The sequence below is a fragment of the Megascapheus bottae genome, chromosome 6 (assembly GCF_031878675.1).
Source record: "Megascapheus bottae isolate mThoBot1 chromosome 6, mThoBot2.hap1, whole genome shotgun sequence".
NCBI classification, from domain to species: domain Eukaryota; kingdom Metazoa; phylum Chordata; class Mammalia; order Rodentia; family Geomyidae; genus Megascapheus; species Megascapheus bottae.
In genome coordinates, this window is record NC_143514.1 from 24,767,121 (window position 1) to 24,792,806 (window position 25,686).

The 25,686-nt window shown below is 35.3% G+C and overlaps 1 protein-coding gene across 1 annotated transcript in view; it reads left to right on the top strand.

Annotated features, from left to right (window-relative positions):
• The window catches only part of Col24a1 (collagen type XXIV alpha 1 chain), a 247,900-nt gene that overhangs the window by 217,863 nt on the left and 4,351 nt on the right, over positions 1-25,686 (top strand). The window contains exons 49-59 of the mRNA XM_090333967.1: positions 723-830; positions 2,820-2,927; positions 3,019-3,072; positions 3,418-3,480; positions 6,605-6,658; positions 10,760-10,795; positions 11,826-11,861; positions 11,957-11,983; positions 16,034-16,099; positions 16,699-16,867; positions 22,750-22,859. Coding sequence (XP_090190093.1) covers positions 723-830; positions 2,820-2,927; positions 3,019-3,072; positions 3,418-3,480; positions 6,605-6,658; positions 10,760-10,795; positions 11,826-11,861; positions 11,957-11,983; positions 16,034-16,099; positions 16,699-16,867; positions 22,750-22,859 — 831 coding nt within the window. The remainder of the gene's footprint in view (positions 1-722; positions 831-2,819; positions 2,928-3,018; positions 3,073-3,417; positions 3,481-6,604; positions 6,659-10,759; positions 10,796-11,825; positions 11,862-11,956; positions 11,984-16,033; positions 16,100-16,698; positions 16,868-22,749; positions 22,860-25,686) is intronic.

Here is a 25,686-nt window from a genome sequence, read left to right on the forward strand (position 1 = left end):
CATGGTTCAAAGCTAGCCTGGGCAGAAAAGCCATAAGATTCCATCTTCAATTAACCAGGAAAAAAAAAAACAGGATGAAGCAATCTAAGCTAGAGTCAGGCCCAAGTGCAAGTCACAGTACTGGCATATACACACATTTTTTTAAATGTAAAAATTATCCTTAGAGCATAAGCTACAGAAAAACTGGTAAATGATGATTTATGCAAGCCATAGCTTTCCTACCCTGAATTAGGATTTTCTTTTAAGGTTGTATTGTCTGCTTGCTTAACTGCTTAACTTTATTCCCACGTTATTTTCAGCAAATTTTCTAGACTCATATACAGTTGAGAAACAGTATTTTTTTATCAGGAAATTCTAATCAATTATTATCGCTTCCATGTATTATCACTTCCAAGTATAATATTTTTAAGTTAGAATATAACAGTACCTCACACCTAGTAGCTATCTAAGTCTGAAGGTACTGGCAGACTTTACACTACCTCAGCATTTCCATTTTAAAACCCAAGATCATTATATTAACTATAATGAGATATATTACATGAATGGTGGATGTTCCCAAAATATTACTTATTTGTCTCACTTATTTGGAAAAGACAGCCCAGATAAGTGCCAAACTCAATATATCAACAGCACACTCTCAAAACAGCCCCTGCTACATGGATTGAGCTTCTAGGCTGCCACTCTAGAAATGAGTTGGTCTTCATTTCTTGTTTATGTTACAGGGCATCAAAGGCAATCCGGGAAATATAGGACTGGCTGGTTCTCCAGGTCCACGAGGAAGGAAAGGCTCAGCAGGCCTGCCAGGAAGCCCTGGAATTCCAGGCCCAAAGGTACTGTAGTGGGGTTTTTTTTTTCCCTAATGGTTATGTAATACCTATCCTTATTGGCCCTGGGTCCACTGGCTATATTACACAATAATAATAGTAGCATTTAATGAAATTTGGCTACTAGGAAAAACACATTTGGAAATAGAAAAATATATATGTATATAGTTTTTATTCGTCTATTTTCATGATAACCACACTATGTGTGATTTGACATAAGAACTTATCAGTCAACAGCTAGAAATGCTTTGTGAAATGTTGGTTTTCACTCATTTTGGCTTTTCTCCCTTTTCTGTCATCTTCCCTCTTCTGCAAAATAGGAGAGGTTGAACTCGCTTCCAGATACATTCTTTCTCAAATCAGCTTCCTGTTCCTCTAAGTCTGAGTCAATTAATTTAAAAATCTGATAACATGTAGATTATTTTTTAGTGAAGGAAAAAGAATTGACATTGACATTAATTAAATAGAATATTGTTAACAAGTCAGTAAATTCTCAAGCCGAAATTTCTTTTAGAAATGCAAGACTGATTTGGATGTCTGGTGGCTCATACCTGTAATCATAGCTACTCAGGAGATGGAGCTCTGAGGATCATAGTTCAAGCCAGCTTGGGCAGTAATGTTGATTAGATTCTTGCCTTCGATTATACACCCAAAAGCCAGACATGGGCTTGTGACTTAAGTGGTAGAGTCTTGGGAAAAAGAAACTCAGGGACAGCACCCAAAACCTGCGTTCAAGCCTCAGGACTGGCACAAGAAAAGAAATAAAGAAATATGATAAAGAAATGCAAGACTGACCTAGACAACTTTGACACTGTAATGTTTGAAGATTTCTCCTAAAAGCTTGCAGTTTAAACATTTAGGGGTTGTAGGATTGGCTCAATTGGTAAAGTGTTAGCCAATCAGCAGAAACATCAGGTACCAAGTTTTAGTCCTGGTCTTAGAACAAAAAGAGAGAAAAAGAGAGAGAACAGACAGACATTTTACCCTTACCATTACTATATTTTAACTTACTTTTCACAATTCCACTTTCAAATAATTTGTGAATCGCTGAGCCACATTTGTAAAATGCAAGCGATGGTCTGCTGATTTTTACTAATGTTCATACCATGCACACCCTTTACTACTGCAGATTAAAAAAAATCTTCATTTACAAGGTCTCAGCATTTTAAGTCTGTCTCAAGACCATCAGGGAGATTTGTTAATTATTTTGGGGAAGCATGCAAAGCACAGTTTTTGGCTAGCTTATCTCAAAAATCAACCTGACTACTTACTTTATATTTAGAAATGGCAGAGAAGATATTCCAACTCTAAGTTCAAAAAAGTACACGAGGAAAGACTTGACTTTTACAAATACAGTATAATAATTTAATGTACCACTGGTGAATTTGGAAGGAATAAAGGAAACTAGGGAAAAAGATGGTAGAATATGGACTGGAGAGGGCAACTATGGTAGGAGATGGTTCTGTTTCTTGTAGATTGCGGAATCATCTCTGGATGGTAGGGAAAGCATGGCATAATGATATTAATTCAAACAAAATGAAAGTTTTACACCATATAAATACCATCATCCTCTTTGAGACCCCCTATGGCCTCTCTTCATTATATAAATCTCCTCTCTTCATCTTTCCTTACTGTTACACTTCCTTTGTTTATTTTTGCCAGTCCCGGGGCTTGAATGCAGGGCCTGAGCACTGTCCTTAGGCTTTCTCAAGGCTAGCACTGTTTTTTATGTAAGTGGTACGGAGGAATGGAACCCCGGGTCTTTGTGCTTGCTAGGCAAGCACTCTACCACTAGGCCAAACTCCCAGCCTACACTTCTTGTTCATGATAAATATTACCTGTTCAGAAAATATTAGTGGAGAGGACATTCGTGTGGAATTTGATTTTGCCTTATTCTATGTGCTGAAGATTGGATGTTGGCTTGAATTTCATTTTAAAGGTCAATGTGTTTATGGGTTCTGAAGTCAAGAACACCTTTTTTATATTGTTTCATAGGGTGAACAAGGGCTGCCTGGTCAACCTGGAATTCAAGGTAAAAGAGGTCTCAGAGGAGTCCACGGTGAGCAAGGACCTCAAGGACAGCCTGGTCTGAAAGGGCAGCCTGTATGTGCCAACTCAGAAATTCACCTGGTACTAATTCTATGGATCAAGTGGACATGCATAGCAGTGATTATCATGTCTCTTCACCTTGCAGGGAGACCACGGTGACCAAGGTTTGACAGGCTTCCAAGGATTCCCGGGCCCAAGAGTATGATCGCATGTTTTCTTTTAGCCCTTTAGCTAGCTAAAAAAGTGGTAGTAATAATAATAATAATAATAATAATAATAATAATAATAATAGATTGAAAGATCATAATTAGACTCTGATTTTCTTGTGTGAAACTGATTAATTTCAGTTGGTACTGTGATATATTTGAAAGTTTTTCTTAAAACAATTGATATTACACACCTTAGCAATTTGATGGGATGATTTCCTCTCGACATTTCAAGAGCTATTTTTTGAAGAGCCCATTTTTGATTGATTGGTATATGATGTATTTCATCTATAAAGTATTTATATAAGGCTTTTGTTTGTTTCCTACTGTGGATCCAGGGTCCTGAAGGAGATGTTGGCATTGTTGGAATATCAGGTCCTAAAGGTCCTGGTGGGCACAGAGTAAGTGTGGAATTAAACTGCCTGTATGAAAATGGCATTTCTTTGCTTCATATTAAGTAATCTAATTTATCACGCTCCATATTAATAACTTAACAAAATGACTAAGAGAAAAATCCATGAGAGCGCATGTAGAGTCAATGTTTCACAGTTCATAAATCAGCTTGAGCAAAATACCACATAGGCCACCCATACTTCCAAGTTCTTACTCGAAAAAAATTATCAGAATTACTGAGAAGACTGGACAATGTATTTATTAGCTCACTGGGAGGGGAAAAAAAAACAAAAAGTAGTTTTACATTATAAGCATTAGAACACCTGGGACCAGAGACCACCCTTATGCAACCCCCAGAGGAGGCCTAGTCCCAAAGCCCTTCAGGCCACAGTTTGAAAACAGCTGTGTTTCCCTACCTCCTATTCAGGTAGCCTAAGAGAATTGCTTAAAGAGTTTCAAAACATCTGAAGAACTGCAGTTAATTGCAATTAGCAGTTCAGTGCCTTCAGTCTCAAATGGAGACTGAGACTATAAATGAGGCTGCAGCAATTAGTGCTAATTGTCTTTATGGGTTTTGAGATGGTGTATAAAGCAAAACTTTTTTAAAAGCATAAACTTTAAAATTTTCAAGTAATAGCAACTCTGGCTGGCAATAGCTGCTACCAAAGCCAGTGAGGACAGAGCAGAGAGAAGGGAAGTCCTGAAGAAGGCAAGTCTTGAAGTGACTTACAATTTTATTTGGTACAGCCTTATATACAAAGTATTCAATGAAAAATCAGATTTTTAAAAATTCTACACCTCCGCTCTGAGTATTACGATAAAGTGTTACATAAAGAGCAGAGTGCCAAGGGAATTGTTTGTTAAAAGGTCCCTCCAAAGTATCTTCAGGTTTAAACATATTGGCTAGTTTTATGATTTCTGAGGAGCTAAGGGAAGTAGGTGTCTTTTATGTGAAGCCCAGTTCTGGGTTATACACATATGGATTAAATAGTAATAGGCTACCCTAGGATAAATAGGACTTTTTAGGTTTCAATTTACACTAAATTTCTCAACTAGTTCAATCTACTTAGGGTAGTTTTATTATGTTCCTTCTTAACTGAGTCCTTTCTTGATTTTGCCAGAGGGTTACTATATCTTTTATAAACAGAGTTTCATGAAATTCTGAGACTCTAGGCCCACATCGGGGCTTAGATTACTTTGTAGGTCTACAAATTTATTCTCTTATTAATAGTAAAGTTCCAGTAACTAGCTTATAAATATTGGTTTTGTAAGGGCAGATAATTATTTGTCAAATCATTATCAGAGACAAGCATGAATATTTAGCAAAAATACCATTATGCACCAAGTACTGGTGATCAATTTGTGTGCCTTATTTAATTCTCACAAAAAAATAAAAAACTTTTGAGGGATGCTATCCTGACCATTTTGTGGATGAGGAAGCTATTCCTGAAATAAGTTGTTTAAGATCCTATTTGGGTAGTATAACACAAGAAACAGAACTTGAATCCTATCTGAGTGATCAAATAATATGTTTCAGAGTTACGATACATGCTAATTATAGCACTAGAATACAGGGGGTCTTAAGTGTCTGACAGCCTTGTTTTTGGCCCCACATCAGTATGCATTTGATGATTAAGATTAATTGAATTAATAAATACAGATTATTTGTGCTCTATATCACATCTGTGTTTATGTAGATGATGACACCTAGCATTAAATCCATAGTACTGTATATTTTAAATACGTTTAGATAAATGTAGACAGTCATTTACTCTTTTGCTCCATTTTTTTCTACAGTCCATGTATACTTCTCTGTTCTTTCACCAAATTATTACTTCAGAGAGTCCAATCACAATTTAATCTACTTGATTAAATCTTCCTTGACATTTTCTAATGATAACCAGTTTATAGGCTACATTTGATTATGCTAAGAGTATGTCCATGCCATCTGGGCATGGTAGCTTATACCTGTAATCCTAACTACTCAGGGGCTGAGATCAGTGGATCAAGATTCAAAGCCAGCCCGGGCACAAAAGAACTTGAGACTCTTGTCTCCAATTACCCTCTAGAAAATGGGAAGTGGGGCTTGTCTCAAGGGTAGGGCAGTAGCCTTGAGCTGAGAAGCTCAGGGACAGAGTTCAAGCCCCATGACCCACAAAAAAAAAAAAAAAAAAAAAAAAAAACCTGGTTTGGCTGGGAATAGTTCAAGTACTAGAGAATCGCCTAGCTTCATTCCCTAATATTAAAAAAAAAGTAAAGATTCCATTAGTGTTAGACTTATTTGTCTTCTTCTAAGCTAACTTCATATTAAATCTATCAATCAATGGATCACACAATATTATAATTATTTCAATTGATACTATATTCTTTATCTCCTCAAGAATTGGAAAAAAGAAAAGTTAGGTACCTACCATTATCTATTCCATGTCAACTATGAGCCAAAAAGATACATCTATAGCTTGAGGAAAATTGTTGTGGAGAAGAAATATTCATTGAGAAATGATATGTTCCATAAGAGCCAAATCTAATTTGGAAGGAATTTACCAGATACGTACCTTATTCAAGATTATATTTTTAGTTCGGTAAAAACTACCAGCTTAAAAAATAACATTTCATATTCTGTTTCACAGTGACCCTCATTTACAAATAAAGAAATTGAAGTTTAGTGGATCACATATGATACTTTCTGATTCTTTCTCATGTCTCTATTTCATGTGTTAGGTAATTCAACATTTTGTTCTTTCAACATCTACTCAGAAATATATTCAACAGTGTTCAGTTTCTAATATTTTTATATAAAATACTTAATCATGTAATGACACACATATAAATGTATTGTTGGAAATTATTACCACAAACATTGTAATTCATATTGGTTTAAAATTACACATATATGTTTGCAAGGAGTGAGAAGGGAAAAGGATAAGAAAATGCTGTCATTGTATTCAATGTCCATTATGTTACAAATAAGCTACATAACTACATGTCTTGAAGTAGCACTGGGAGGGGAGGGAATGGGGAAGCAGGAAGGAAGGGGTGACCTTGTCCAAGATGTATTATACTCATAATCTGACTTAGGAGATTGTAACCGCTTTAAAAATGAGACTGACAGATTTTCTTTAACCCCAACAGGGAAACGCTGGTCCTCTTGGCAGAGAAGGCATCATAGGTCCAATGGGTAGAACTGTAAGTTTGTCACAATACAATACTTCTAAGTTTTTGTAAATCTTTATTCCTATTCTAGAATAATCTGCAAAAAATCAACCCTAATATTTAAAAAGCACAGAAAAATATATGTATAGTTTCTTTTAGAAAATCGGTTCTGAGGGCATAAGGACCATGTATAAAATGAACAATTTGTGAACAGTAAGGGAGGCACTTAGAACTTTGGAAAATTCTGAAATCAATAATAAGCAGAGAAATTATCACTAAAAAAAGGCAAATAAAAATGGATCTATTCTTTGAAGGAGGAAACATTGAGAGCAAAAGAAGTATGGATGGCCAAGTTCTGAGACTTGGGAAGCACAAACCATAATAGAAAAAAATAGTGAAACATGCAGGAAATCAAGAATTAGAGGTGGTTAGATTATTGGGTGAAAGGACTGAAGGACAGTGAGCTTCTTTCAATACAGAAGGAAGTATGTGAAAGTATTTAATACCTTCTCTCACATTTTTCTTTTTTCATCGACTGCATTTGGTTTTATTTCCTCTTAAAACTTTCCTCAGATTCTCTTTTTTCCCATCAGTGCTGGGAGTAGAACTCAGAGATCTTCCACACTCTAGGCAAATGCTCTGCCAACTGAGCCAAATCCTTAGTCCCCTTTTCTCGGGTTCTCACAGCAAACATTTAGAATAGATACTATTTTTTCACTTAGTAATTGAAGCTCATAGAGAATCATTTCATTCCAGGAGCTAGAACTAGTGAAGTGCAGAAATGATCATTCTTACTTAAGACCATTTAAACTGTAACCTGGAGAGGAAATTGAGATAGTGCTTTAAGAAATAAGGCTGAAGTGGGTACCAGTGACTCACACCTATAGTCCTAGGTACTCAGAAGACTGAGATTCAAATGATTGGGGTTCAAAGCCAGGTAGACCAGAAAAGTTCAAGAGACTCCATTTCCAAACTAAACAGCAAAAAGGAGGGCTAGAAGTGTGATTGGAGTGGTAGAGTTACAGCTGAGCAAATGCAAGTCCCTGAGTTTAGACCTTAGTACTACCCCTCTTCCCCTCAAAGAAGACTATGGATTAAAACAAAGAAAAAAGACCCTGACTGAGGTTTTGCAGTGTTCTTAGTAGACACACACACTAGAAAGGGGCAAACTGACACCTGGAGAGAAAAGATGTTGTTCCTTCAAGAACACAGTATTTTGAATCATCAAAAAGAGGGATACAAACTAAGAATATTTCAAGTATTCCGTACAACCATATTTTCTCTTTAGTATATCTGGAGAATTCCCTGGGTTTAAATCAAAAGAAGGAAAATGTTTAATTTAATATTCTGTAATCTCCCAACATTTGCCACTCCAAGTAGCACATAATGTTCTGGTTATGGAGCCATTGTTCTCTGTTAAGAATGTGAAATATTAATTGGTCAAGGAAAATGTGATGAACAAATATCAGTTAAAATATCTCACTATTTTGTTTATAGATAGCTCTTAAAAGCCAATATTCAGCATGCACAAATAATTTTTCCATATTGTAATTTTTCCTTCTAAAAAGTTTATTATGAAAAAATAAGCCCTTGAAAATGGCAAACTAAATATTGTGAAAAGAGTAATGGTGTGGGATTTGAAGCATACAGTTACAAATAAGAAACAATAGTATTACAAAGTTAATACAGATGAAATTAGATGGTAATAAAAAAAGCAGTCAGATTAATAAGTCAGACTACAGCCCAGAATTAGATTAAAGAACATATAGAAATTTTTAACAGATCTGATATATTGTATATATGTTTATTTCTTCATTTGAAATAGGACAGGGAAGGGGGAAAACAGGAAGAGGGGAGGGAGTAGGGGGAAGGAAACGGGGATAAAAACATGAGAAGGGGTAGCAGTGATTAAGTAATGCACCTTCTATCTGGCAAATATAATGTAACCCTTCTATTAATTACAATAAAAATATATTTAAAAAGAAATTTTTAACAGAAATGGTATATCAATTCAGATGATATGAGCTATAAATAATAGGAATCCTGAAAACAACTGGCTTTAAGAATCACAAGGGCCGGGAGTATGGCCTAGCGGTAGAGTGCTTGCCTAGCATGCACAAAGACCAGGGTTCGATTGCTTGGTACCACATACATAGAAAACTGCCGGGAATGGTGCTGGGAACCAACCGTCAGGATTGGTTCCATACCTTTGCTATGGTAAATAGTGCTGCAGTGAACATCATTGTGCTAGTAGTTTTATCCTTGTTTCTGGACAACTGGGTAAATGCCAAGTAGTGAAATTGCTGGATCATAGGGGAGTTCTATGTTTAATCTTTTGAGGAACTGCCATACTACTTTCCATAGTGGCTGAACGAGTTTGCACTCCCACCAACAGTGTAGTAGTGATCCCTCCTGGCCACATCCCCGCCAGCATCTGTTGTTATTAGATTTCTTGATCATGGCCATTCTAACTGGAGTGAGGTAGAATCTTAGAGTTGTTTTACGAATACTTATCTTTAAAAAAAACAGTAAGTTGTGGTCTAATGAGTTTATAAGCTTTTATGTACTTACTAAAAACAATTGTATCTAGTTTTGCTTACTTTCATGCTATACAATGTGATAAAACTATATATAGAAAACTGTATGTAGAAAAGCACATACTATAATTCCAATATTGACCAATATATGACCAATATCTCACATACATATAAATATACTTATCAATATTTTATTAGACAAAAGATGAAAATATATGTATCAGGTTGTTAATATTGGATTAGAAATGGAGTATGTAAAGATGTGATAAAAGTCAATCTTTGAAATTCCCTAGTTTACAGTAAATTAGGACAAGATAGGAAAACCAAAAGAGATTGACAAATAAATTATATAGAACACTTTAGCTTGCAACAAAAAATGCCATAAATCATAATAAACATATATTTCCACATTTTGCAAAAGTATATGCATTTGTAATAAACTTTTGGGAGGACAATTTTCAACAACAAAAAAGAATACAAGGATAATTATCACGGCTCTGTCAACTGTAAAAAATTTTAATTCATCTTTGGAAATTATAAATTATTATAGTTGAACGGAATGTGGCTTGGCATGTAAAGAACATCTGTTTTATATTATGAGTGCATAAAATTCAATTACAGAAGTGATTAAATAATAATTGTTTTCACAAAAAATCTCTACAAGAACATGAAAGTATTAACATATGTTTAAAAAGAAATAGATCCACCAAACAACAGTAAATATTCATTCTTTCAAAAAAAATGTAAAACATTCAGAAAAAATAATTTTATTTCACTAAAATCAAAAGAAATGAAGTAATAGAGGTAAGTTATTTATCCATAATAGAAATGAAATAATAATCAATAACAGAAAGACAGTAGCAAAATCTCCAAACACTCAAAACACTTAAATAATCCATAAATCAAAGAAGATATCTCAGGGAACACTAGAAAATACTTTGAGCTGTGTGAAAATGTATTTAAGTGTATCAGAGTCCATGGGTGCATCTCAAAAATGGGAAACAGAAAAAGGAAAAAAAACACAGTGCAAACAGAATTTCCAGAAGCAAAAGGAAACAAGTACTAGAATTTAACCTTAATCTAAAAAGAATATCTTCTTTAAAAGTGTGTTGTATGAATAGGAAGTGGTACGGGGGATTGAGTAGTAAAATGCTAGCCTTGAAAAAAAGAAGCTCAGGGAGGGCATTCAGGCAGAGTTCAAGTCCCAGGATAGACAGGACACACACACAGACAGACAGACAGACAGACACACACACACACACACACACACACACACACACACACACACACAGTATGTTGTATGTGAGTATTAGATTTGTTGTTCTAACTTAATGGAACAAATGGGAACCCTCTCTTCCCTGTGTCACTTTAAGGTGGAGCAAAAGATTGATTCATTGACTCATAACCTAGTGAGTCAATTGGTTATTTTGTTTTGCTTTGAATTACTGAGGAAAATTAAAAATGAATCTGAATTAAAAGACAAGGCATAGTAGATAAAAAAAACTCATAGGTGTTATTTTTCTGTGTACAACCTCAACTAAGTTTTACATGCAATTATCAATAAGAATGAAATAGCATCTTTTTTCCTTCTTTTTAGGGACCCAGAGGAGAAAAAGGCTTCAGAGGTGAAACGGTAAGCTTCTCTGTATTTGTGATTATAGTGACCCTGGCTATAAACACTATCAAAGTAAGGCCTTTGCTAGAATTGTTCATTTATTGTCTCTCTGTTATTTGTGAATAAAATTAAAGTTATCAAGTAGAATTAGCCTATATGGTATACTGCCCTGAAACCTTAAAAAAAAACTTAAGAATCTGTGTAGGAACTTGCCAATCATACTATGTGAAATGGAGTATTTGTCAGCCATATGGAGAGGAAATCTGCAGCCCTCTCAAGAGACAGAAGAGGAAGAGGACTGCCAAGTTGCTTTCGGTACACGCCCACTTCATCTAGTTTGTATAAACTATGATTGAGAAGGAGAAATAACACATCATTTGTTGTACATGTCCGCCATTTAAAAAAAAATGAGGCAGAAACTCACTCTGCAAGCTAAGCTGGTCTTAGCTTCAGACTCTAGAGTACTGGAACTACAAGAAATTTCCACCCAGACTGGCATGTTTTTTTAATAAAATTTGATTGTATATATTTACAGTACATAACATAATGCTATGGCATCCTGATAAATAGTAGAAAATGGTTAGAAACAAATGAACATCATCTTATTTCACAAGAATATCCACTTTTTTTCTTTTTGTGGCAAGAGTAGTTAAATCCTATTCATAGAGCTTGGGATTCATGTGGAGCTCATTAAAAACTGTTGTTTGTTTTGACTCACAGTTTCATAGCTTTTACTCCACAGCCCTTGACCTTATTGATTCAGAATCTGTGGTGAGGCAGAGCATTATGGCAGCGGAAGCATGTGGTAGGGGCTTTTCACCTCATGGCATACAGAAAGTGGAGAGTAGAAAGGGGAGGAAATGAGAAATGGTAATCTCTGTCCTCCAACAAGGCCCTACCTCTTAACATTTTAATCACTTCCCAATAGCATTATTCATGGGAATATTTGATATGATTACTAAATATACAACATTTTAATAATAGTTTACTGAAATGAGTAAATTCAATTAAGCAAAATATCCATATCTTGCTTAATCTTTTCTTCCAGGGTCCCCAAGGAGCAAGAGGCCATCCTGGACCTCCAGTGAGTTGGTTCACAATTCTGTTTCTTAATGATGAATATGTATTTGCTTGGTTTGGGATACCTATTAAATAATATTCTTAATCACTGTGTTATAGGGTCCACCTGGAGCACCGGGGCCACGAGTAAGAACATTTGGATTTGTTTCATCTTGGAATAACATGTTAACCTTTTAGAGATGCCTCTATTAACTCCCTGGTAAAACTATTCTTTTTGTATACTGGTGGCCCCATTTATGCTAGCTATGCATAAGATTTCTTAGCTGAAAAATGGAGATGATGTCTCCTACTTTGGGATGGTTTTTCACATTAAACAAGTAAAACATTCAGCACAGTGCATGACATAGAGCAGGTGCTCAGAAAATACTAGCTACATGCATTCTTGCTCCTTTCTTTTCCTTTGCTCTTACCTGAGTTATGTAGTTATCCATTGCTTCAGGTATACACAAATCCTGCTCAGCTATGGAACCCTCTTACTTCTCTTCTGTTTGCTTTTAGGTACTAAGCCCCCACCTTGCTTCACTTCCACATAATGTAACACTTCTGTTACTTTAGCTCCCTATGAAAGTTCTCCTTTTATCCAAGCTTCATTGATACCTCATCTTTCCAGTCTTCTATTCAAACACAATGGTTCTTTTTTTTTTTTTTTTTTTTTTTTGGTGCCAGTCCTGGTCTTGAGCTCAGGGCCTGAGCACTGTCCTTGGACTTTCTCAAGGCTAGAGCTCTACCACTTGAGCCTCAGCACCACTTCTGTCTTTTTTCTATGTATGTTGTACCGAGGAATCGAACCCGGGTCTTCATGCATGCTAGGCAAGCACTTTAACCACTAGGCCAAACTCCCGGCCCTCAAATACAATGGTTCTTAGTCATATTTTTGCCCCTAAAGAGATCTACTATTAATGAATTAAAACTATCCAAGCAATGGGCAATTCTCTGTCTACTAGCCTGTAATTATTACCACCTACTATTCTGATATCATTTCAATTTCGAAGAATTCTAGGTGGTATTTCATTGTACCCCATTCTTAGATCAGGAACTATCATTTTCTACAGTTTTTCATTGAGGCAAGAAATGATTCCCAGAGTGCCACATGGAAAATTGTCCCCTTGGAAACAGGAAACCTATTTCTCTGTGGTTTTGTTAAATCACTTCCCTTCTCTGGTTGTCTGAGTAACAGGTAATGAAATTGTTGCTACAAGAATGTAATGGAACTATCTTCATATCTTCCATTTACCCTTCACTTCTCTGTCCTTCCTTGTCCCTGGGTTTTTGCAAAGTGCCTAAGTCCCTCCTTTCTATTTTAGAATGACTGATAAAATCATAGCTTCCTTCTTAAGAAGGAACAATTTCTAAATCCATGCCTTATTGGCAAATTAGAGATTTAAGGGGAAAAAAATTACACGGTTAAGTGCCAGCTTTTGTGGCACATATTCCTCCCTTCTGTGCAAACTATATGTGTTCCCATACAGCTAACCGAACATGTGAAAGGCCTCTTAATTTCTTTTTTTAAGTAAAATATAGTTAGGAATACATAGCCAGAGAAATGGGAGTTTTGAAAATACATATGGCTGACACATGTTGCTCATCAATATTAGAATCTCTCTTTTCCGTCTTTCTCTTCTTTCTATCTTCCTTCTTATTTCCCAGTGTGAAAATGTTCCTGTATACCACATAGTCCACTGTGGCAAATAAGTAGTTACAGCACTGAAAATAAAAACTGATAAGGAAAAAGTATAATGACAATAAAAAGGTGATAAATAGATTTTTGGTACTCTTTTTTTGCCAGTCCTGGGCTTGAGCTCAGGGCCTGGGCACTGTCCTTGGACTTTCTCAAGGCTAGAGCTCTACCACTTGAGCCTCAGCACCACTTCTGGCTTTTTTCTATGTATGTGGTACCAAGGAATCAAACCCAGGTCTTCATGCATACTAGGCAAGCACTTTTACCATGAGGCCAAACTCCCAGCCCTTTTGATACTTTTTATTGCCGTCACTAAAGCTTGAACTCAAGGCCTCACGCCCTTTTTGACACTTTACCATTTGAGACATACCTCTACTTACAGATTTTTAGTGGTTAGCAAGAGATAAGACTCTCACAACCTTTTCTACCCTACAATTCATGTCTTTTATATATTCTCATATCCTTTATGTCTGAAAGCTTTTGTTATCTTTTCTTCATTCTCTTTTTACTCACACATGTTAACTTCAATGAACCTGTATCCTAAGTCACGAATTCCTTTCTGTTACCTATTGAAAACAACTGTTGAAGGGCTACAGATGTACTTCAGTAGTCAAGCACTTCCCTAGCGTGTATAATTCTCTAATAACACATGGGAAAAAATAATGTTGAGCCTGACTAGTAGATTCTCATCTCAGTTATTGTATTTTACAACTGCAGAATTTCTGTTTGGTCCCATTATATTAATATCTGCTTATAGTTTGGCATTTTATATTTGGTGAGACATATTTCTCCTGTTTTCCTCTAGTTCTATAGCAATCATTCATTTAATTATTTGAATGTATCTAAAATACGATGGGGGGATGTATCATCAATGATCAGTGGACAGTGTTAACATGCATAAGTACCAAATATTTTATCACAGTTTAAGGTAGAGAAATATCTTTACACACATAACTATAACCCCTGTATATACCAACCTAACAACAAAATACAATTATTAAAAAAAATTTAAAGAAAAGAAAAATACATTTAAAATAAAAGAATAGATCTTTCAATGGCATGGTTCCAGTTTCCACACTGCAGCTAATCTTTGAGATATTACTTTAGCAGGATATAGCACACTAGTAGACTACCTGCTTAGCATGCAGAGGCTATGAGGAATAATATGATATGAAAGAAAAGAAAAATACCATTTATCAAGTTTTGATATATAATAACATGACAATTTAGCTTTCATATATGAATCTAGACATTTAAGAAGGGAATTAAACCATAAAATAGGGTGTCTTGAAAAATATGTCATTTCCTGATCTCTACCAAAGTTGAATGTGGGGAGTTTCTTTGAAGTATTGGATAGATTTACTTCTTAATTTCTCTGATAGGTGCACATGTTTTTTCATAGAATATATCACAACTTGTAATTATGTGTTTTTAGATTACTTGATTGCCTGCCCTTTCTGTTAACTTTTAGGTTCACTTAGCCATGTTTCTTTTTTGTTTACCATTTTATCCTCAGTATATATCACAAAATTTGAGAGAGAGAGAGAGAGAGAGAGAGAGAGAGAGAGAGAGAGAGAGAGAGAGAGAGAGAGAGAGAGAGAGAGAGAGAATATGAGCCAATTCTTTTCCAATATGAAAACCATATGTAGGGGCAAGGGAGCGTGCATTTTATTGATTGTTCCATCATCTTAAATATTTTTTATTTTACCAACCATGACTTAAGAGAGCTGTCAAAAACAGTTTCTATTATATGGATCTCTAAGTTAAAAAATATCTTAGCAATAAAATCATTCTGAAGGGAATTAGATTGTTTGCTTCACTTACACACATTCTATTTCCTAGAACCTAGTGCTTCTTAATTTCTACACTTGTTTTTTAAATAAAATTACTGAAAGACTTTTGCTAATGCTTATACTGAGTTTTTCCTCTAAAAATATCTTTTATTAAATGCAGGAACAGATTGGATTCATGTTGCATTATTTCTTTTGGGACTAATAGTACATTTTCCAACTTCAGAAATTGTTTGTAAGACCACAGAAGTATCAGATTAAACTAATGTGGTGACTACATCAGGACAGTAGTATTTTATTCTAGTTTCCTTCCAAGAATGTAACTGTTAAAAATTACTATGGTTATTTATTCTTCACTTTACAATTTATTAAATGGAAGGATCCTATTTCATTCTTCTTTCCATTTGAGTAATGGTATGTGTGTTCGTTCACATTCAGCAGCAACAAAAAGGTTTATATCTGAGAGCTTTTAAATTCAGGTCCAATTTTAACTGGGAGGCTTTTGAGATCTGAATGAAGGTAGCATATTGTCTTTCTGATAGCCAGGTAATAGCTGGCTACAGATCTGTCTAACCAAAGGAGTGTCAAATACCCTTTTAGATAACTCCAGTGTACTTTAACAGCAGTGTTTTCAGGATTTATAGCTTTAACTTTAGAGCACTCAGTGTTGATCTTATAGCTGATCTCAAATGGCTCTGTTTTACACAGAAACAAATGGATATCGATGCTGCTATTCAAGCCTTGATTGAATCAAATGCTGCCCTACAGATGGAGGTAATATATCTAACTTTATTTATATTGGCAATCTCAATATGCAAATTGAATAAAGAATTTTTGGAGGCCTTTGGGAAAGTTTGTGACATTACAACAAATTTAAACAAATTAAATCTGAAACTATTTTAAAAGATAAACTATAATTAAACAAATATATACATAGGATATTTTGTACAAAAATACTTAAAACAAAAAAGTGATATTCATAGAGATTTTTGAGAAATTTAGTTCTATTAAAATATATGAATTACTCTTAATTCTTAATTCCATTTTAATTCTTAAATTGGAATCAGACATCACTACTCATTTCTTATTGAAATTCTAGCCATTCAATGTCTAGTATAAAAATTATACAAAAAATTATACAATAGACATGTCTTATGTCAGCTTAATAACCATACTTTACCTGGGAATTTAATCTCTAATTTAAGATCAATGCTCATTAAGTGTACACATATACCTATACTTAAGAATAAACTCTTCTTTACATCCTATTTTCAGTCCACTGTACACAATTAGAAGCAGGTTTTCTTTCACCTTTATCCATGATGCACAATTGGGGCTTTATTGTTTATATGATTCTTATGATCATTTGCCAGAGCTACCAGAATACCGAAGTGACTTTCATAGACTACGGTACAGAGATATTCAAAACACTGAGTTACCTTAGCCATTTAGTGCACAGCATCAAGAATCCTCTTGGCACACGAGATAATCCAGCACGAATCTGCAAAGATTTGCTCAACTGTGAATACAAAGTGTCAGATGGTGAGTTCTTGACTTCCTCAGCTTCTGATGTTTAACTCCATTCCATCACTGCAGTGCATCTCAGGTTTACAATACATTTATTCCAATGCTTAAGTTATTTTGGTAAAATAGCAAAAAAAATTATTTTTGTATTTTTGTATTTTTTTGCCAGTCCCGGGGCTTTGAACGCAGGGCTTGAGCACTGTCCTTGGGCTTTCTCAAGGCTAGCACTCTACCACTTGAACCACAGCACTACTTTCGGCTACTTTCTATGTATGTGGGATGGAGGAATGGAATGCTGGGTCAAGCACTCATACCACTAGGCCAAACTCCCAGCCAGCAAAAACCATTTTAATGACATCAAAACCAAAATGCTGTATGCTGATATCATTCCATTGCTAGGCTTTCCTTGCACATTGTACTTGGAATATCACACATTCATATTAAAAATCAAGATAGGTAAGACTAACTTGGAGGATGGCACACAGGATCCTCTCTCCCTATGTGGTAATTCAGGATCATCAAAGTGAATAGCAGTAAAATGCATATTGTAGTATCCCTCCTACTACACTCATATGAGTATGGTTTTTAAACAGAAAGGAATTTAGATGCCCACCCAGTGATCATGAAAAATTCCATGGTTTATCATTCTTAGCAATTTTACATACCCCTATGTAGCGAACTTAAATTCATGAACCAAGGGTACAAAAATAAAATAACATGTAAATAGAGGAAACTGTCCCTACTATCATAAGTTATTTTATTTTAAATTTTATTTGTCCTATGGTCAACTATACAATCAATATTATATCATTTGTAGTTAAAAATCTCTAGTCCTAACATATTGACCCTATGCTCATTTGAAAAATAGAACTATGGTATGTCATTCTATAAGATGAATAGTAGTACTTGTTTTAATTTTATATGCATATACTTACCACGCAAATTTATATAATCTTCAAACACATCTGCTCCCAGTCTAAAATAATATTTATTATATAGATGTATTTATTTACATCATTTATACTAGTAAAATATTTTTGTTAGTTAAATATGTATTTATTTTAGTAGAATACTTATTTGTATTAGTATAGTATTTACCTTTGTTAGGTATTTCTTGTCCTATACTAATATAAAACTAAAATAACATTTATAATTATGACTTCCTAGAATTATAAACTTCATTCTTTCCTTCCCCTAATTGAGGGCATAAAATGGAATCATACTACTAAAAAGAGTAAAGACATTGTAAGATATAAAATGAGATGGATTCCAAATGCAAGGTATGTCTTTATTTTAAGAAAAATAACTAAGTGATACTAATTCTAGAATATGAGAAAGTTTTTATGTTCCCACATACTTTTATCACTATAATGGTAAGGGTATAGAATAAAACTGAACAAGAGAGAAGGGGGACTAGGATGGAAAGAGGGATGGAATCTCCTAGAAAGTGGCACACGAATGCTGTCAGAACAAGCGAAGGATCAAGCCACAAGAAATCTAGGAAAAGCTTTCCAGACAGAAAGAGCAAATGCAATAACCCTGAGTCTGAGAGTGAAGTTACTATGTTCTAGGCTCAGCAAGGTCAGTGTGACTGGAAGACAGTACCTAAATAGAAGAGTAATGGAAAATTCAGTCAAAAAGATCAAGAAACCAGATTACACAGGACCTTCTAGGCTACTCAAACTGTTTTAGCATTTAGGAAACCACTAAATTTTTGAGCAAAGGAATGGAATAATTTGATCTAGTTTTAAAAAAATATTACTCTTGCAAATGTAATGAGAACAAGAGTAGAAGATGCTGAGGAACCACTGAGAAGGCTATGGAGATAATTGTTCTAGAACTAATCACCGGGAAAGAGCCTGCATTAAGGTAGAATCATCAGATTTTGTTGATCTACATGACATGGACTTTAAAAAGAATAAAATGGCCAAAGAGTAGTCTATGATTTTCAACCTATAATTTTACTATGACTAGAGAAGACGAGGACTCCAAAAGAAAAAAATCTGGACAAAAGATTAGGAGTGGAATTTGGGATATATTTAGCTTGAACCATCTATTAGATATTCAAGTAAAACTGTCAAGTAGGTAATTGAATATTCTAGAAAGAGGTCAAGAGAGAGGCTACAACTTGGGGCAAAAATCCTGAGGTCCTTTTTCTATAAATGTCGTATAAAATCTTGGCTTCTTAAGGATTCCTATCACCGACAAGGAATGTCGAGCCCTTCAGGCCACATGAGGCCTGCAAAATCGTTTGGTCTGGCCCTGCCAACACAACCACAGGGAAGACTTGAAAATCGATATATTTAGACACTTCATTCGAAGTGAGATTGAATAAAAGATGATGTTATAAATATCCAAATGGCCCTTGTCAGACAAAGGTGTCTCATCCCTGAAAAGTAAAGAAAGAGAAGTCTAAAAAGTGTGCCCTATGGCTCTACAATGTTCAGAAATTTAAAAAATGAAAGCAGATGATCAATGCTATATCCTGGGACTCCAAGAAAATATCTGGAGGAGAAATTGATGGACAGACTGGAGCCATGTCAAGCAAAAACAACTGAGCAAGGCAATGAGATCGAGCGAGGCAGAGACCCCTGGTGACCTGCACAAAGAGTGGTTCAAGAGAATGGCTGCTGATAAACTTCATCGGATTATAAGAAAAAGTTTTAAAAAAGGCCCAGACTTTCTACTCAGAGCAGAGAAAGTACTTCTAATTAGCTGTCTAAAAGTTTTTAATTAAAAGCATAAATAGGGCATGCCTGCAATCCTAGCTACTCAGCAGGCTGAAATCTGATGGTTACAGTTCAAAGCCAGCCCAATGTCCAATAAAACTACTCAAAAAACTGGAAGTGTCACTGGGCTTAAGAGGTAAAGTGCTAGCCTTGAGCACAAAGAAGTTCAGGAGCTGGACTGGCTTTAAAAAAAAAAAATAAGGAAGTAGCACTGTGGCTCAAGGGATAGGGCTCAGGGACAACACCCAGGCTTAGAGTTCAAGCCCCACATCAGACCAAAAAAATAAAAAATTGAAAGCATAAAATAGCTAGCATAGTAGTGAGGAACTTTCAAGCAAAGATTTTGAAGACAGCAGAAGTGAACCCATTACTTGAAACATATATTGAGATGTGGGGTAGTGATTTTTGTGGCTTCATGACACTGAATCTGTAACTTACAAATGGAGAGGAGGGAAAGTAGAGAGTGATAATGTTGAAGAGAGAGAATTGTAGATAATATCAGAGGGTAGGTGTAGCTTTGAACATCAATATTAAAGTAAACCATGAGACTAGGGAAAAGTATAGGATCACTGAGAAGAAAGTCAGGGAGGCGGGGCAGGTACAACACAAGAAACTGAGTGGGCAAAGGATACTGAGAGTTATCACTCCCCATGAATGAGTTAATAAACAGATTTTCTAAAAGTGACAGCATGTTAGAAGGAAAAAGTCTTCTAAGAAACCCCTTAACAGTTATACCAGGAAAAGGATAATTGGTGATATAATACACATAGTCATTTCAATATGGAATACTTTTAAACAGAATGGTCTAGATATGACAAGAATGGTAGTTTCCCATCTGTAGCCACAATAAGAAGGCTACCAGGGAAGCAGTGCCCACAAGAGCCTAGAAAGTATCTTATGGGGGCCAGGAGTTTGGCTTAGTTGTAGAGTGCTTGCCTAGCACGCATGAAGATCTGGGTTCGATTCCTTGGTACCACATACATAGAAAAAAGCCAGAAGTGGTGCTGAGGCTCAAGTGGCAGAGCTCTAGCCTTAAGAAAAGTCCAAGGACAGTTCTCATGCCTTGAGTTCAAGCCCAGGACTGGCAAAAAAATAAAGTATCTTATGCTATAAGACTTTATAGATCAGCATACACTGAAATAAATTATATAGCACCTGAATTCAATAGGCGCTAGTTCTAGTGAAAAACCCAGCTGTAATTTCTTCAAACTTTATAAAATATTCAAAATCCTGAGTGTGGGGACTAAACAAGGGTGACTGTCTCTCACCCTTTTCTTCCACCTTACAATAGATTTGTGGTTCTCCAGATGTGCCCCTGGACTAAAATTCGATTTTTGTTGAACATTTAGCCTCTTGACTCTCCTCCCAAAATTTAGTGAATCAACAGTTCTGGGAGTGATATCCAAATATGTTATTTGGCAGAGTCTTTGATACACACTAAAATTTTAAAATTCTACAATAGAGAACAGTTTATACTCTATCAGCTAGCAATTCAGCAAATATGCATTTTGTAGGGTTTTAAGGACTCAATAACTATATGCATATAATCATGTAAAATGATGTTTATCAAAATGAACTCCAAGAAACAGAAACAAGAGTGTTTGCTTTTTGTTATTTTGCTTTTTGTTTTTGTTTTCTCCTTCTTTGTCACTGTTTTTGATTTCTGGACTTTTTGTCTTGTAATATGATCTGTTTGTGGGAGGGAAAGTGGGACACAGAAATGGTGGGACAAAGGGTAAACAAATTCAGCCATGATACTCACTAGACACTAGTTGAAAATGAGCTATACAACTTGTGAGGGAAGGAGATCAGGAGGGAAGAAACAAAAACTGGGAAAAAATGAGGGAAGAAGTAACAAAAGAAATATACTCATTACCTGACTCAACCCTTCTGTATATCACGTTTACAATTTTAAAAAATCCAAATTTAAAAAAAAAGAAGGAGAGAATATTCAAGGAAGTTTGGAAATTTCGAGGCAGGGTGGAGAACATTTTTCCTGCCAAGGGCCATTTGGATATTTATAATATTATTTGGGGACCATGCAAAATTGTCAGTCCAGGCTAACTGGGTGCAGAAGGCTACCAGAAACACATGAAAAGCATTCTACTTGTCCCCAAAAATGTTGAAATCCTTATAAGGCCTGATGGCTGGAGGTTCCTCAGCCTCAAAGAAGAACGTGGTGCTATCAGATAACGGAGGAATGGGAAAGAATCTCAACTATTTGATTGTATAAAATGCAAGGAAACAGAACTGCCTCATTCAGTAATTACTGTTTTCTGTATTTAGAATAAGATGCTATTTTAATAATCTGCTAGTCTTCAATGACAATGGTAGTGCAATGCATTTCCACTGAATACTTCAGTTGACTGCAAGAGTGAATTCAGGCCTCATAGTAGTTTCCTGTGCACTCAGGATAGCTTGGCAGTCTTATACCATCTGTCAACCTTCACCTTTACCCACTTGCAAACACAAAAATGAGAACTGTTTAATTGTACACTTTCTTTCTGAAAATAAAGTTGTATTCTTTTTTTTTTTTTTTTTTTTTGCCAGTCCTGGGCTTGAGCTCAGGGTTTGAGCACTGTCCTTGGAGTTTCTCAAGGCTAGAGCTCTACCACTTGAGCCTCATCACCATTTCTGGCTTTTTTCTATGTATGTGGTACCAAGGAATTGAACCCGGGTCTTCGTGCATGCTAGGCAAGCACTCTACCACTAGGCCAAACTCCTGGCCCATAAAGTTGTATTCTTTTGAAGAAATTTCTGTAAAGAAATATTTTCTTACAGATTTTGAAATTGTTTCTCTTTTAAATGAAATATTCACTTCAAATCTATGACAATATAAAATAAAACAAATACACAGATTCTATATAAACTTCAACATTTCTGGGAATAAGTAACTTTAGACAATTTGCTTTTAGTTGAGATCTTATCTGTAATATGAAGCAATAAATTCAGGGATTCTGTCATTTTGACTAAACTTATGACCTGTCTTTAAATTGTGAAAACAAGAGTTTTAATATTGATCTTACATAATGCTTTTAGCTCTCGTTCACTTACTGAATATCAATGAATTTATAATCCATGTGCTTTAACAGACAAGTCTTTACTAATATATGAGTATATAATGTTTATCAGGAGACTGAAATGACTATGTGTTTTACTATAAATTAATAGGAAGATACTGGATTGATCCAAATCTTGGATGTGCTTCAGATGCCATTGAGGTTTTCTGCAATTTTAGTGCTGGTGGACAGACATGTCTATCTCCTGTATCTGTAACAAAGGTGTGTATTGAATTTTACAACATATGTCACTATGCTACACAGTATCTGTAAAGAATGGTTTTTTTAAAGTCTGTCCACTGCTAGGCACCCTTGGCTCACATCTATATCCCTAGCTCCTCAGGAGACTGAGATCTGAAGAAAGCAGTTCTGAGCCAGTACAGGCAAAAAAGCCCAATGAGATCCTTATCATCACTTAACCACACACACAAAAAAAGCCAGAAGTGGAACTGTGGCTCAAGTGATAGAGCTAGCTTTGAACACAGACCCTTGGTCCAAGTACCATGACTGACAAAAACAAAAATTCTATTCCCAGAAATAAGTATGAATTTTAAGAATGAAAAAAGTCCTTCATTCTTTATCATATATAAAAAATAAGTTTGTTCTTAGTATCTAATAATAATAAATTTGTTCTTTGAATATCTAATCAATTTGACATTTTGATTGTGTTTTTAAATGATTGGCTCAGCTCAGTTTATTGTACTGATCTATTTTTTGTTTGTTCACTTATTTATCTGTTGAACTCAGGGCCTGGACACTGTCCATGAGAATTTTTGCTCAAAGCTAGCACTCTACCATGGAGCCACAACTCCCATTTTCAACTTTTTCAAGATTAATTGTGGCTAAGTCTCATTGACTTTCCTGCCCGAGCTGGCTTCAAATTGAAATCCTCAGATCTCTGCCTCCTCAGAGGTTAATTCCAGCTAAAATTACAGGCATGAACCACTGGCACCCACTAGATCTGTTTTCTTAATTCCTTAAAAATGTGATACTTCTTATATATGCACATCTATTTAAAAGTCCCTAAATAGCTGCAGTGTTCATAATCAGCAATCAGCTACAGTTGAGGGAAAATTACATCATCATCATTAAAAGAGGAGTCTTGCCACAAAAGGTTGCTATTTTAGGTACTCATAATAATTTACCATAGAAATGCACTGAATATCATTTAAAACTTCTTTCAAATGTGATTCTATAAACCAACTGATTAGGAATAAACGCAATTTAGCTTTAATACAACAATTTCAAAAACACCTAAAGTGAAAATCAAACATAATTTTCACATACATGAAAATTAAAATGAGTTTCTTTTTTTCTTTTTTTAATATATTTTATTGTAATTAATAGAAGGGTTACATGATATTTGCCAGATAAATGGTGCTGATTAAACCAGCTTGGTATTTTATCAAGAATATCTTTCTTTTGGCAAAGAACCAATGCATATGCCTATCATATGTCTTGTTCATCATTTAAAAAGCATTCTTTCCCTCTCTTCCATTAACTAGAATGTTTCATAATTTCACCTCAGTAGGCCTTGACTATTTTTTCATTGAAACAGAGACAAACAAACCATGTGTGTCTCATGAAGAACAATGTAATAATCTTCATGCAAAGTATCCACAATGTCATCCACACTCCCTGGAAATATTCCCAGGAATTTTATTCCTACTATCAAAGGAAGGAAGGGGCTGTGGGTTGGGCAAATATTATGCACATAAGATTTGAGCAGTAGGGGAACCGCATTCCATTGTTTTCCGTAATTTAAAAAAGTTCTCCCAAACTGGCCCTGGAGGAGAAGGCTGCGATTTGAGAAACATAGTTCAAAACCAATCAGTACAGGAATGTCTGTGAGAGTCTTGTCTCCAGCTAACCACCAAAAAGTTAGAAGTGGATCAGTGCCTTAAGTGGTAGAGCACTACAATTGAGTACAAACACTCAGGGATAGCACCCAGGCCCCGAGTTCAGGTTCCTAGACAAGTAAAAACAAAAACAAAAAGTTCTCCCATGAATCTTATCCATAAACTCAACCCCATGAACTGGAGTAGTAGAAAGACTACTGTTCTACTTTGTTCTAGTGCTACCTAGACCTTGAGCTACCAGACCTTGAGCTTGAGCTACCAGAGGACCTGTTCTGTCTACCAGACACTAACTAGAGAAATGAGCACTTCTTACTTTGAATTCTCACCCTGCAAAGTCAGTGTTAGGCTCCCTTTTACCAACAACTCCCATATTTTCACTCTTTTTTTCTCTTTTCCCAGGATTTTTATTGTGTTTTCTGGTTTGTTTTTTGACAAGCTGCTGGAGTTTAAACAGAACCAAGGCCATATTGAACAGGGTCTCACATCCAGCCCACTGCAATTTTTTCTTTGTCACTTTGGCTTTGAATTTAGTTGTTTGTTTGTTTGTTGTCCTTTTTCATTATCCAGAGATTAATATGGTTCTATATTTGGAGATTAATTTAAATTTCTCAATAAAACTCATTTCTATGTACTTATATTATGTGCATATCCCTATTTGAATAATTTCATAGTAACAACAATAATTATATAGAGCTATAGAAACATTTGTTTCCCTAAGTATAGAAATATGTACTCTGATCTCCTGAATTCATTTTATGAGTTAACATTTGCCTATCACTGCTTTCAATTTAATTCACTCAATGAACATTTACTGATGAGTCACTATTTAGAGTTGCTTTAGGAGCTGGTAACACAAAGAAAACGATAATCTTAATCATTAGAGGGTCTCAGTTTAAATTACTGAATTGCATTATTATTACAACTTTTTAACTTCCAAAGTTAACCTATTAACTTTGGAAATTCATGCAAATAAAATCTCCAGTGAAGCAATAACTCAGAATTTCTGAGTTTATGACAAATAGATTAAAGTATTAACAAAACAAATTATCATATTAGTAACCTAAGAGCATGTGGAGTCACTCTTTCAGGCTCATGAGGACCTATTGTCAAACTTTTCTCAAGTCCATGACCAGTGGCATTGTCCAACAGTATGAAAGCTATGATAGGAGTGTTTCTACCACATAAGTCAG